Source organism: Canis aureus, chromosome 33, assembly GCF_053574225.1.
Source record: "Canis aureus isolate CA01 chromosome 33, VMU_Caureus_v.1.0, whole genome shotgun sequence".
Classification (NCBI taxonomy): Eukaryota; Metazoa; Chordata; class Mammalia; order Carnivora; family Canidae; genus Canis; species Canis aureus.
In genome coordinates, this window is record NC_135643.1 from 31,561 (window position 1) to 45,255 (window position 13,695).

Sequence of the window (13,695 nt, forward strand, 5' to 3'; positions counted from 1 at the left end):
TCTCTTAGAGGGAAAGGAAGCCTCTTCTGAGGTAAAAACTGCATCTGGACCTGTGTACAGGCTACGTGGCCCGAATGCCCCATGCCCCTGACCGGTCCTGCTGTCACTCTGACTGGGGCATGAGGCTTGGCCGGGGAAGTGCCCGAAGCTGTTACAGGGAGAAGGTTCACAAGCCACACAGGAACCTAAGACTATGCCCTCAGAGGGGCAGATTGGAAGCCCCCAGAATCCCGCGGAGCCCCCAGAGCCCGAGGCCTCTGGCCCACCCACAGCCGTGGCTCAGCCCGTGTTGGTTCTGGGCCGGAACTGTGTCATGAACATCCACAGTGCTGCACGGCTGACAAACAGGCCTGCTTGGAGCCTTTCAGAGGGGAGAAATCTTCACTCCAATTCCTTAGTATCAATAATTAATTAATGGAGCCCATCGCCTGGGTCCATAATAAATACTAACAGCAGAGAGTAGTCCGTGACGTACCACAGGAAACTGCCACACATGCACACGCATGTACAAACATGCACACAGGCATGTACGCACACTGTGGGCAGCTCCTTCTCAGGACCCTGTATGACTCCCTCCCCTCGACATGTCTCTCTGGCCCCAGGGCAGCCTGACTGAGCAGCTGGGCAGCACCCTCTGGCCTCACTGTATCCACCATGGGGAGAAGACACCATTCTTGCCTGGGGCCCCTGGTGACCTGTCTCAGGGGTGAGTGGGGTCAGGCTGAGGCTACCTCCCTATCAGCTGTGTCTTCAGGAGAATACTTGATTTTCTGGGTTGATGGCAGCTTCACTCTGACGTATCAGACGTATCAGATAAAGGGCTAGTATCCAAGATCAATGAAGAACTTATTAAACTCAAGAGCAAAGAAACAAAGAATCCTATCACGAAATGGGCAAAAGACATGAACAGAAATCTCACAGAGGAAGACATAGACATGGCCAACAAGCCCATGAGAAAATGCTCCGCATCACTTGCCATCAGGGAAATAGAAATCAAAACCACAGTGAGATACCATCTCACACCAGTGAGAATGGGGAAAATTAACAAAGCGGGAAACCACAAATGTTGGAGGGGATGTGGAGAAAGGAGAACCCTCCTGCACTTTTGGTGGGAATGTGAACTGGTGCAGCCAGTCTGGAAAACTGTGTGGAGGTTCCTCAAAGAGTTAAAAATAGATCTGCCCTAAGACCCAGCTATTGCACTGCTGGGGATTTATCCCAAAGATACAGATGCAGTGAAATGCTGGGACACCTGCAACCTGATGTTTCTAGCAGCAATGTCCACAATAACCAAACCGTGGAAGGAGCCTTGGTATCCATCGAAAGATGAATGGATAAAGACGATGTGGTCTATGTATACAATGGAATATTAGAATGGCTAATATTGTATACTCAGTATTGAGTGGCTAATATTGTATACTCAGTATTAGAATGGCTAATATTGTATACTCAGTATACTGAGTATTGTATACTCAGCCATTAGAAACGACAAATACCCACCATTTGCTTCCACGTGGATGGAACTGGAGGGTATCATGCTGAGTGAAATAAGTCAATTGGAGAAGGACAAACATTATATGGTCTCATTCATTTGGGTAATATAAACAATAGTGAAAGGGAATAAAGAGGAAAGGAGAAAAAATAGTGAGTGGGAAATATCAGAGAGGGAGACAGAACATGAGAGACTCCTAACTCTGAAACGAACTAGGGGTGGTGGAAGGGGAGGAGGGTGGGGGTGGGTGTGACTGGGTGATGGGCACTGAGGGGGGCACTTGATGGGATGAGCACTGGGTGTTATTCTATATGTTGGCAAATTGAACTCCAATGAAAAATAAATTTATAATAAAAAAAAGGAAGCTAAACCCAAGCATTTTAACTCTGGAGCCTGCCATGATGCTAGGCTGCCTTGGTTTCTACATTATGCTGTGATCAAAAAGGGATGGGCATAGAATACTTAAATATATTGAGATACTAATGGGAAAGAATCCGGTATTTGAAGAATATTTAATAGAATGAGAAGTTTTGATCATATCTTAAAAAGAAGTGAAAATTTCTTGAATGCTCACACTTTGCCTAACATTGTGGTAAATTGCTATATATTCATTATCTCACTTAATCCTCATGTGAACTGATTCCATCTACTGTTATCTCCATGTTAAGAATGTGGAGACTGAGGGATGCCTGGGTGGTTAAGTGGTTGGGTGTCTGCCCTCGGCCCAGGGTGTCATCTTGGAGTTCCAGGATGGAGTCCCACATCCAGCTCCCTGTGTGGAGCCTGCCTCTCCCTCTGCCTGTGTTTCTGCCTCTCTCTCTCTGTCTTTGTTTGTGTGTCTCTCATGAATAAATAAATCTTAAAAAAACAGAATGTGTCCCAGAGTCAACGTGCACAAGCACCGTGCCATGTTGATTTTAGGACAGAAAATCATATAAGCTCTATGATGTCTGTTTGGGTGATGAATGCACAGACACACATATATGTATGTGCACATATAGGTAGAAGAAAAAGACCAGAAGATATACACAAAATATTTACAAGTGATTATCACCAAGAGTTGTTTTCTTTGCTGTTGAGTTGAATAAGTTCTTTATAGATATTGGATACTAGGCCTTTAACTGATACTTCATTTCCAAATATCTTCTCCCATTCCATAGGTTGTCTTTGAGTTTTGTGGACTGTATCCTTTGCTGTGCAAAAGCTTCTTATCTTGATGAAGTCCCAATAGTTCATTTCTGCTTTTGTTTATCTTGCCTTCACGGATGTATCTTGCAAGAAGTTACTGTGGCTGAGTTCAAAAAGGGTGTTGCCTGTGTTCTCCTCTAGGATTTTGATGGGATCTTGTGTCACATTTAGATCTTTCATCCATTTTGAGTTTGTCTTTGTGTATGCTGCAAGAGAGTGGTCTAGTTTCATTCTTCTGCATGTGGATGTCCAATTTTCCCAGCACCGTTTATTGAAGAGACTTTTTTCCAGTGGATAGTCTTTACTCCTTTGTCGAATATTAGTTGACCATAAAGTCGAGGGTCCACTTCTGGATTCTCTATTCTGTTCCATTGATCTATGTGTCTGTTTTTGTGCCAGTACCACACTGTCTTGATGACCACAACTTTTGTAGTACAACCTGAAATCTGGCATTGTGATGCCCCCAGCTCTGGTTTTCTTTTTTAATATTCCCCTGGCTACTTGGGGTCTTTTCTGATTCCACACAAATCTTAAGATGATTTATTCCACCTCTCTGAATAAAGTCCATGGTATTTTGATAGGGATTGCATTGAGCATGTAAATTGCCCTAGGTAGCATTGACATTTTCATAATATTAATTCTTCCAATCCATGAGCATGGAATATTTTTCCATCTCTTTGTGTCTTCCTCTATTTCTTTCAGAAATGTTCTGTAGTTTTTAGGATATAGATCCCTTACCTCTTTGGTTAGGTTTACTCCTAGGTATCTTATTCTTTTGGGTGCAATTGTAAATGGGACTGACTCCTTAATTTCTCTTTCCTCAGTCTCATTTTTAGTGTATAGAAATGCCACTGACTTCTGGGCAGTGATTTGATTTTGTATCCTGCCACACTGCCAGATTGCAGTATAAGTTCTAGCAATCTTGGGGTGGTGTCCTTTGGGTTTTCTATGAGAGTATCATATCATCTGTGAATAGGGAGAGTTTGACTTTTTCTTTGCCAATTTGAATCCCTTTTATTTCTTTTTGATGCCTGATTGCTGAAGCTAAGAATTCTAGTACTATGTTGAATAGCAGTGGTGAGAGTGGACATCCCAGTCTCATTCCTGATGTTAGGGGAAAGGCTCCCAGTTTTTCTCCATTGAGAATGATATTTGCTGTGGGCTTTTCCTAGATGGCTTTTAAGATGCTGAGGAATGTTCCTTCTATCCCTACACTCTGAAGAGTTGTGATCAGGAATGGATGCTGTATTTTGTCAAATGCTTTCTCTGCATCTGTTGAGAGGATCATATGGTTCTTGTTTTTTCTCTTGCTGACCTGATCAATCACACTGATTGTTTTAAGAGTGTTGAATCAGCCTTGCATCCCGGGGATAAATCCCACTTGGTCATGGTGAATAATCTTTATTTACTGTTGGATCCTATTGGCTAGTATCTTGTTGAGAATGTTTGCATCTGTGTTCATCAGAGGTATTGGTCTATAATTCTCCTTTTTGGTGGGGTCTTTGTCTGGTTTTGGAATTAAGGTGATGCTGGCCTCATAGAATGGGTTTGGAAGTACTCCATCTCTTTCTATCTTTTGGAACAGCTTTAGTAAAATAGGTACGGTTTCTTCTTTAAACGTTTGATAGAATTCACCTGGGAGGCCATCTGTCCCTGGATTTTTGTGTCTTGGGAGGTTTTTGATGACTGCTTCAATTTCCTCCCTGGTTATTGGCCTGTTCAGGTTTTCTATTTCTTCCTGTTTCAGTTTCAGTAGTTTGTGGTTTTCCAGAAGTATGTCCATTTCTTTTAGATTGCCTAATTTATTGGTGTATAGCTGCTCATAATAAGTTTTAAAAATCGTTTGTATTTCCTTGGTGTTGGTGGTGATCTCTTCTGTCTCATTGATGATTTATTAATTTTTGTCTTTTCTCCCTTCTTTTTAATAAGGCTGGCTAATGGTTGATCTATCTTATTAATTCTTTCAAAGAACCAAATCCTGGTTTTGTTGATCTGTTCCACAGTTCTTCTGGTCTCTGTTTCATTGAGTTCTGCTCGAATTTTTATTAATTCTCTTCTTCTGCTGGGTGTAGGATCTATTTGCTGTTTTGTCTCCAGGTCCTTTAGGTGCAAGGTTAGCTTTTGTATTTGGGTTCTTTCCTGTTTTTGGATGGATGCTTGAATTGTGATGTGTTTCCCCCTGAGGACTGCTTTTGCTGTATCCCAAAGATTTTGAATGGTTGTATCTTCATTCTCATTAGTTTCCATGAATCTTTTTACTTCTTCTCTAATTTCCTGGCTGACCCTTTCATCTTTTACAGGATGGTCCTTAACCTTCACGTGTTTGAAATCCTTCCAAACATCTTGTTGTGATTTAGTTCTAATTTCAAAGCATTGTTGTGTGAAAATATGCAGGGGATGATCCCAATCTTTTGGCATCGGTTAAGACCTGATTTGTGACCGAGTATGTGGTCTTTTCTGGAAAAAGTTACATGTGCACTTGAGAAGAAGGTGTATTCAGTTGCGTTTGGATGTAAATTTCTGTAATATCTGTGAATTCCATCTGGTCCAGTGTATCATTTAAAGCTCTTGTGGTTTTGGAGATGTTGTGCTTAGAATATCTGTCGATTGTAGAAAACGCTAGATTGAAGTCTCCAAGTGTAAGTGTATTATTATCTAAGCATGTCTTAACTTCGGTTATTAATTGATTGATATACTTGGTGGCTCCCGCATTCGGGACATAAATATTCATGACTCTTAGGTCCTCTTGTTGGATAGATCCTTTAAGTATAATATAGTATCCATCTTCATCTCTCACTGCAGTCTTTGGGACAAACTAATTTATCTGATATAAGGATGGCTACGCCTGCCATCCTCGAGGACCATTTCAATGGTACATGGTTCTCCAACCTTTTATTTTCAGGCTGAAGGTGTCCTTATGTCTGAAACCTGTCTCTTGTTGACAGCCAATAGATGGGTCTTGCTTTTTTACCGAGTCTGAAACCCTGTGCCTTTTGATGAGGTCATTAATCCCATTCACGTTCAGAATTACTATGGAAAGATATGAATTTAGTGTCACCATGATATCTATTCAGTCCCTGTTTTTGTGGATTGTTTTCTTGGACTTTTTCTTTTGCAGGGCCCCCCCTTTATATTTCTTGCAGAGCCGGCTTGGTGGTTACATATTCTTTCAGTTTCTGCCTTTTGTGGAAGCTCTTTATCTCTCCTTCTATTCTGAATGAGAGCCTTGGTGGATAAAGTATTCTTGGCTGCATGTTCTTCTTATTTAGGACCCTGAATATATCCTGCCAGCCTTTTCTGGCCTGCCAGGTCTCGGTGGACAGGTCTGCTGTTATCCTAATGCTTCTCCCCATAGAAGTTAGGGATTTCTTGTTTCTTGATGCTTTAAGGATCTTCTTTTTATCTTTGGAATTTGCCAGCTTCACTATTAAATGTAGAGGTGTTGAGCGGTTTTTAATTGACTTTAGGGGGTGGTCTCTCTATCTCCTGGATCTGAATGCCTGTTTCCCTTCCCAAGTTAGGGAAGCTCTCAGCTATGATTTGTTCATGTACACATTCTGTACATCTGTTCCTTTCAACGCCCTCAGGAACCCCAATTAAACGTAGATTTTTCCTTCTGATGCTGTCATTTGTTTCCCTTAACCTATCCTCATAGTCTTTTAATTGTTTTTCTCTTTTTTCCTCAGTGTCTGTCCTTGCCATCAACTTGTCTTCTATGTCACTCACTTGTTCTCCTACCTCGTTAACCATCATCGTTAGGACCTCCAGTTTGGATTGCATGTCATTTAATTGATTTTTAATTTCGCCCTGATTAGATCTAAATTCTGCAGTCATGAAGTCTCTTGAATCCTTTCTGCATTTTTCTAGAGCCACCAGTAGCTTTATAATAGTGCTTCTGAATTGGCTTTCTGACATTGAATTGTAATCCAGATTTTGTAACTCTATGGGAGAGAGGACTGTTTCTGATTCTTTCTTTTGAGGTGAGTTTTTCCTTATAGTCATTTCGCTCAGTGTGTAGTGGCCAAAACCAAGTTGTACTGCAAAAAGGAAAAAAAGCAAAAAGAAAAGAAGGAAAAAAAGAAGAAAAAAGGGGGGTGGGGAAACAACAGATACAAACAGGAAAGAAAAAGAAGGGGGAGTATCGTCTGATTCCATATACTGTAAATCTCTCAACTTCCCCTGGAACTTTCCAGTGCTGCTTGGTCAATAACTTGCTTTCCCCCTGACCTTCTAGAGGTCTTCTGCCTTCTGTGCTGATCCTCAGGTGCCTGCACCTTTGGGAGCTGCCCAGCCCCCTGCCAGGTGTACAGCTCAGTGGGTGTTGTTTATCCTGTGAGGCCCCTGCTCAGTCCTAGGTAGAGGGTGACACCAAGAGGGACAAAAACAGGGGTGGCGGCCAGCTGTGCAGCCCTGGAGTCAGCTCCTGGAGTCACTACCGCCACTCCTAGTCCACAGGGGCCTGGATGCTCCGGGGGGCACCTGCTGATCTGCAAACTCGGGGCCACCCAGCGGCAGAAGCATCCTGGCTGTCCTGTGTCCTCCCGGCTTCTGCCTGTCTCAGAGGAGCACCGGATCTTGGGCTGTGTCCTCCGGTGCCCTGGGCTCCAGGGCCTGCGACCCTGTGAATGGACCTAAAGTATCACGATGTATAATTTAAGAGCATCAGAGTAAATTTTGTGTGAAGTTAACTTATCCTTTATTACAAATAAAACTCATAAACCATTATACAGGTTAAAGGAAAACTCAAATTATAGAAACAGTGAAATGACAGAGGAGTGCAAGCCTCCGTTGGGCTGCAGCCATCACGAGCCCCATGGTAGGAGCTGGGGCGGGCTCTTGAGGTGGTTCAGGGTGTTGCTCAGGGGTCGAAGCCAGCTGCTCTGGAGGCAGGTGGTGGCTCTGGCACTTTGGGGACCCCGATTGCAGGCGCCAGGGCATACTCCTCCTCCGGGGTGTCTGAGGGTACAGGTGGCTCCTCCAGGATGGAGCAGTGAAATAGAGCAGTGACCACTATCTGCAGGGGCTTTGACTCAGCAGCCTGTATCTCAGTTCGGGCCAAGCCCTTAGCTCCAGCAGCCAGGACCTGCTCGATCACCTCTGGCCCTGAAGGTGCAGCTGGCGCCACAGTCAGAGCTGGGGCAGGCTCTTGAGGTGATTCAGGGTGTTGTTCTCGGGCCGAAGCTGTAGCTCCAAGAAGACAAAGTATCATCACCAGGATAGACTTTCCACGTCCCTCCCAAATCCAGGACACTCTTCCTACCGCTCAACGTGTGTGAGTGCAAGAGCCCTGGGAGGTCTCCCCAGAATGCAGCCCGTGGGGATGGGGGAGTAAGACTACCCACTTCTCCTGGCACAGCTGCACGGAAGCTTGATCTGTGGAGCCCACCCGGTCCCAAACTCAGCCACCCCCAGTCCTCCTCACCCCTAGCCTCTGGCTCTATTGCATGGAGGTGTCTGAATAGTTTGAGGTAACGCCAGGCACGGTCTGAGCCTGGCATGCGCTGCCTCTTGAATTCCAGCAGCTTTGTCAGGGAGGAAAATTCTGGGAGCTGATGAAAATCCTCCTGATAGTACTCCAGCCAAATGTCCAGGATGCAGGAGATCGCCCTGGGGAGGGACAAGCAGGCACAGGCATCAGAAGACAGGGCTCCCTCACACACAGGTTTTCCAGGGAAGCCCTGCAGGAACCAGGGCACCCGGCCTCCTGCTCGGGGCTGTCGGAGGCCAGTCCTGCTCTTTGTCCACCTGCCACCTGGTGGTCCTGCCTGCCAAAGCCCTGCTCACTGAGGAGGGGCTGCCATGAAGCCTCTGTGTGTGGGAGCCCACGACCAGCGGTGTGACTATCACTGTCTTTCCTGGGGAAGCAGGACTCCCTCCTAAGCCTGGCTACCTGCCCACTTGCCCCTTGAATTCACCGGCAGGTGTCCAGGGAGGAGGATGTCTGTCCTGTCATTGCCCTCACTGCACAGACTGTCACTCTGGGAATGTCCAAGTGAGGAGGGCTTGGGCTCTGTGTCTTACCATGGCCTTGCCAGGAGCCACCCGTTACCACCACCTTCCCTCCTGTGGCTCTGTGGTGCCTCACTCACGAGGGGCCTCCAGGGGGTGTCCTTCCACTGACTCTAATCTCCCATCTCCCACGGGGCGAGTGCCATCTGGTCCGTGAGCTCTCACTGGCCCTCCTGAGCACCTGCTGTCCACCCAGGTCCAGGTGCCACCATATTGGTGAGTGCGATGCTCTCCACACCCTCTGCTCTGGGTCCCAGGTGTGGGGTAGACAAAGGGTTGGGAGGGGGCGGGCATGGAGAAGGTCTCCCTTAGGGGTCCCAGTGCTCTCCCATAAAGCCCGCACCCCATCCATGGCTCTCCTTTGCTCTTCTCCTGAAGGGTCCTTAGAAGTTGACCCTGTCACAGGAATTGCAGATGTGTGGGGTGAGGGTCCAGCAGCCCCTCTGACCCACAACCCCCTCGCTGCCCTCCTGGAGAGGGAAGGCCCTCCTGGAAGAGCGAGAGCTCTGTCACATTTTCCACCACTGCAGGACAGTGTGGTTGTCACCATAGGCAGCTACGATGCATCTATATCTAGAGAAGGGCGGGGGGCATCACATGAATCGTCCTGTGGATGTGACCTCTCATCATGGGGGCTGTCACCCTCTGACCCCTGACTAGTCCTGAGACCTGGGAGGCTGTCAGCTCTGTGCTTGGAGCCACCGGCAGCTCCCGGAGAAGTGCCTACACCTGCTGGGGCTTCCAGAATGCTTGAGGAATGAAAGGGCTCTGGCCAGGCGCATGGCCAATATCTGAGTGGGCCTAGGGCACCCCAGGGTCCCCGGGGTCCCCCAGTCTGGTTGCCCCATGACACAGACCCCTGATGGACTCTCAAACCTCCCTTTCAGTGGGAAAACAGGCCAGCTTAAGACCCTGGTGGTGGTGGGGGAGGCACAGGCTTCGTCATGGGGAGAGAACGACGGCTGATGAGCACAAGCACAACCCCTCTAGCCGACCTGCCACAACACAGACCCTGGGGGCTTCCCTACAGGACCCCACTAGGCCCTCTGTGACTCTACTCCAGTCAGAGGAGCAGCGCAAGGTGCCAGGAAGCTCAGAAACATTCCCCAGACTCCCAACCAGTAGGTGGCCCATCACACTGGGCTGTGGAGAGTCAGGGTGCTCACTTGGTAAACAGCAGGTCCAGCACCTCTTCAGTGCTGGCAAATTCATTATAGTTTTCTAAGAAACTGAAAATAGAGATGATGTCCCTGCGCAGCAAGGCGGGCAGCAGTTGTTGTACTTCGTGCTCCAGCAGCTCCATCCAGCTGGGCTTCGTCGGGGAGATCAGATTCCACTTCATGGCCGAGGCCCTTTCACCATGAGGTGGGACAGAGGGGACGTGCAGCCTGTGCTGTAGCCACCAGGAGGCCTGGGAGTTGGAGCGCAGACCAAAGCCCGACCTCTCAGCAGCTGCGGGGTGTGTGCAAGAGTCCCCATAGCAGGAACACAGGGCTTGAAGCCTGTGGCTCAGTCACTTAGCATCTGACTCTTGGTTATGGCTCAGGTCATGGCCTCAGTATCCTGAGATCCCTTCCCTGGCAGGCTCTGAGCTTGGGGCAGAGTCAGCTTGAGGAGCCTGTGTCTCCCTCTCCTACTCCCTGCTCTCTGCCTGTCTCTTAAACAAACAAGACAAACTATCCAATAAAGAAATGATCTTAGAGGATAAATGTTAAAAAAAATTGGATCAATACAAGGACCTCAAGTGGGAGAGGTTAGTATCCCAGGTCCGATTGTCAGCTGAGTTTTGACAGCACCCCCCTGTGATAATGGCTTCACCCCTTGAATTTCACCACACATCCCTCTCTCAAGGTGCCAACTTGGAGACCTTTCCTTGGGTGAGAGGGCTCAGGGTGTGAAGGCTGTAGGATGTTCAGCGCCGCCCTGTGATTTGGCAACAGAAGGGAATTGTATTGAAGTCCTGCATCAGTGAAGGGCTCAGTGGCTGTGTGAACCAACTGGCCTTCTGACATGTTGTGCAGCACACGAGGCCCTTGTGCCTGACCCCGGAACGGGGGGGCAGGAATGTGCTCCTTCACAACCTAACTACACAGCAATAGACATAGTACAGTGAGCCCCATGTCCCTTTGGGAAAAAGTCTCCCAATTCACCAAGACTATGCTCAAGCCTTGCAGAAGGTGGAGAAGGACCTCAGGCCAATGGGGTCTCCAGGGAGCACCAGTTAGGAGAAAGCATAGCACAGTGCAAACTACTGGAGACCGTGTGCGATGAGACATGTTGTGTCTCTTTTTTTAAAAGTTTTCATTATTCATGAGAGACACAGAGAGACAGAGACAGAGAGAGGCAGACACACAGACAGAGGTAGAAGCAGCCCCCATGCAGAGAGCCCGAGGCGGGACTTGATCTTGGGTCTCCAAGATCAGGGCCTGGGCAGAAGGCAGGCGCTAAACCACTGGGTGACCAGGCATCCCCTGAAGGCTCTATTCTGATATTCCCACAAATCTGTGCACAGGGACTCTGCATCTGGCCCAGGCAGGGGCAGGGCCATGGGGGCAAGTTTGGGGAGAAGGGGAATCCAGACTCATGTGGGAGCCGGTGTCTAGGGGGGAGCCCAGGGGAGTAGCAGGCTGGCTTCTGGGCCCCGGAGCCCTTCGTACCGCACGGGGTCCTGGGTTTCAGGTGGCCCCAGCCCCTGCACTCACCTTGACCCTGCGTTGGCCTCTGTTAGCCGTGCAGGGCATTTCCCAGTTCCTTGAGGCAGTGGGGCAGATGACCTCTTCCTTCCGCTCCCACCCCCAGTCCTGTGTGGAGCTCTGTGAAGACAGTGCTCAGAAACCAGGCAGGAGGCATCAGTGCCCGTTCTGGCTGCCTTGGCTGGGCCACATACCCAGCTGACTCCATTCCAGACACACCACAGCACAGTTGGCACACACTTCCCCCAAGGAGAGAAAAGGGATGCAGCTGCAGGGCCTTGGGCTAACTCTGGGTCGGGTAAGAGGCACCTCAGGAATCCTCTTTCCACCCTGGCCACCATGACATCAGCGTGACCCTGAAGGGATCACCGGGGAACCTGCTGCCCTACAATGTCCTCCAGCCTGGATGCAACCTGCCCACACATCCCTGTTTCCCTGAACCTGAAGAGGAGGGGATGGGACTGCCCAGGATGGCTGGCACAGGTGGGGTGGCCTGGCCTGTGCTGCTTTTACCTTATGGCACCTCCTGATAAATGTCCTGAGGCGTTGGCTTTTATGGTGGAGCCAAAGCCTACAGCATTTGAACAAGTGGCATCCCTGGGGTTCCTGGAAGCCAGAGTCCCCAGAGGTGGGCAAGCAGCAAGAGAACATCTTCCAGTAGCGGTTATCTCCAGCCAAGTGAGCCTGAGGTGGGGCTGCACTAGAATGCGGGTGCCTGGTTACAGGGGTTCCAAGTTCTGTTGGGCTCTGCTGTCAAGAAAGTGACCTCACTGCCTGGGACCCTGTACCTGAGTCCACTCCTGGAGGAAGCTTCAGGAGCAGCGCTCGGGGCTGCCAACGGCTCCCCCCTCCTTGCAGGCAATGGCCTGTGCACACAGTGACACAACCGCACCCCTCCCCACAGGCCCCAGGGAAGGACTGTGTGCAGCCAGGGCCCCAACCTGGAAACACACCTGGGTTCAGACACAACTTTCCATTCTTCTCTGGTTTTGACCCCAGAGAAGCCATTGTGCCCGTTGGGGATGGTCTGCATCTTGCCTGTGGGATAGGGATTTTCCTAGCAGGTGCTTCCTCCAGACATCCCCAGGCCACTGTGGCATCATATCTATGACATTGGAGGCGGGTGTCACATGCAGGAAATACCTCCAACCACATGTTCTTCCTTGGCGTGTACATGCATCCAGGCCCACATGGTCCTGTGTGCAAAAAAGTGGGCACCAGTACTCTCATTCTGGAGGCCCAGGAGATGACAGTCCCACTGGGGCAGGGATGAGCAATAGCTGCCCACAATCCTAGGCTCCTGAATATAAGGCAAACCCTACAGAATGTGTCAGAGTCTTGGCCTAGAAGTTGTGAGGCTGTCCTTATCCTGAAACCCTGCCTGTTGTGTGTTAAGGGCCATTCCCTCATTTCCACTGGGTGAGCTGTGGACAGCGGTGCACCCAGTGGGTCGCCCTGACCTGGGCTCTAGGAAACCTGCTGTCAGACACAGAACTGTAAGTAGACAGTAGGCACTGAATCTCCAGCTTGACCACCAACTGAACTGAAATCATTTTGTGTATCCATGCACACTGACAGAGAAACAGAGAAACGGATGTAAATGTAGACACATATGCAGAACTAGGTAGTTAGCAGAGGAGAAGTAACATCATTGAAGATAATTAAATAAAAAAAGAAATACAGCTGAATCTTGAATGAAGAAAATGGAGTAATTAAAATAGAAACATGAAAAATAATTCATCAAACCAAAAAGCAGAAAAAAGGATAAAGAAGCAGGAGCAGATTGGTGACACAAAGAAAGTGGCAAGCCTCGAATGTAAGTATGATCTTGCCTCACGGATTCCATGGAACAGAAGTCGAGCAACAAGCAGCACCTTCCAGCAAAGGCCTAAGAGAATTATTTTGTTTTGTTTGTTTTTACTTAAATGTTTTTATTTCTTTTTTCATGAGAGTGACAGAGAGTGAGAGAGGCAGAGATATAGGCAGAGGGAGAAGTAGGCTCCATGCTGGAAGCCTGATGGGGGACTCGATCCTGGATCCCAGGATCAGGCCCGGGGCCGAAGGCGGACGCTCAACCCTGGAGTCACCTGGGGGTCTTAGACTAAGCTAATTATTGAATAGACTGTGTTTTTTTCCAGTGGTCTACGCTTTTTTGTTTCTTTATCATTTATTTCTGCTCAATCATGATTCTTTCTCTCCTTCTTTTGCCTTTAGGCATTAATTACTGTTCCTTTCCTAGCTTCCTTAGCAGTAAGGCTCAGTTGTGTATTTGCCCCTCTTCTTGCATCTTGAGGTAGGCCTGTATTGCAGTAT

At 48.3% G+C, this 13,695-nt stretch overlaps 1 protein-coding gene across 1 annotated transcript; it reads right to left on the reverse strand.

The window, feature by feature from the left end:
- Positions 1-7,364: 7,364 nt before the first annotated feature.
- Positions 7,365-12,042, reverse strand: LOC144303828 (uncharacterized). The gene is made up of 3 exons (XM_077882215.1): positions 11,896-12,042; positions 8,103-8,287; positions 7,365-7,861 (listed from the first exon to the last, which is right to left on the reverse strand). Exons 2-3 carry the CDS (start codon positions 8,176-8,178, stop codon positions 7,539-7,541), a joined length of 399 nt encoding a protein of 132 aa, XP_077738341.1. The 5' UTR covers positions 8,179-8,287; positions 11,896-12,042; the 3' UTR covers positions 7,365-7,538.
- Between the last annotated feature and the right edge of the window lie 1,653 nt (positions 12,043-13,695).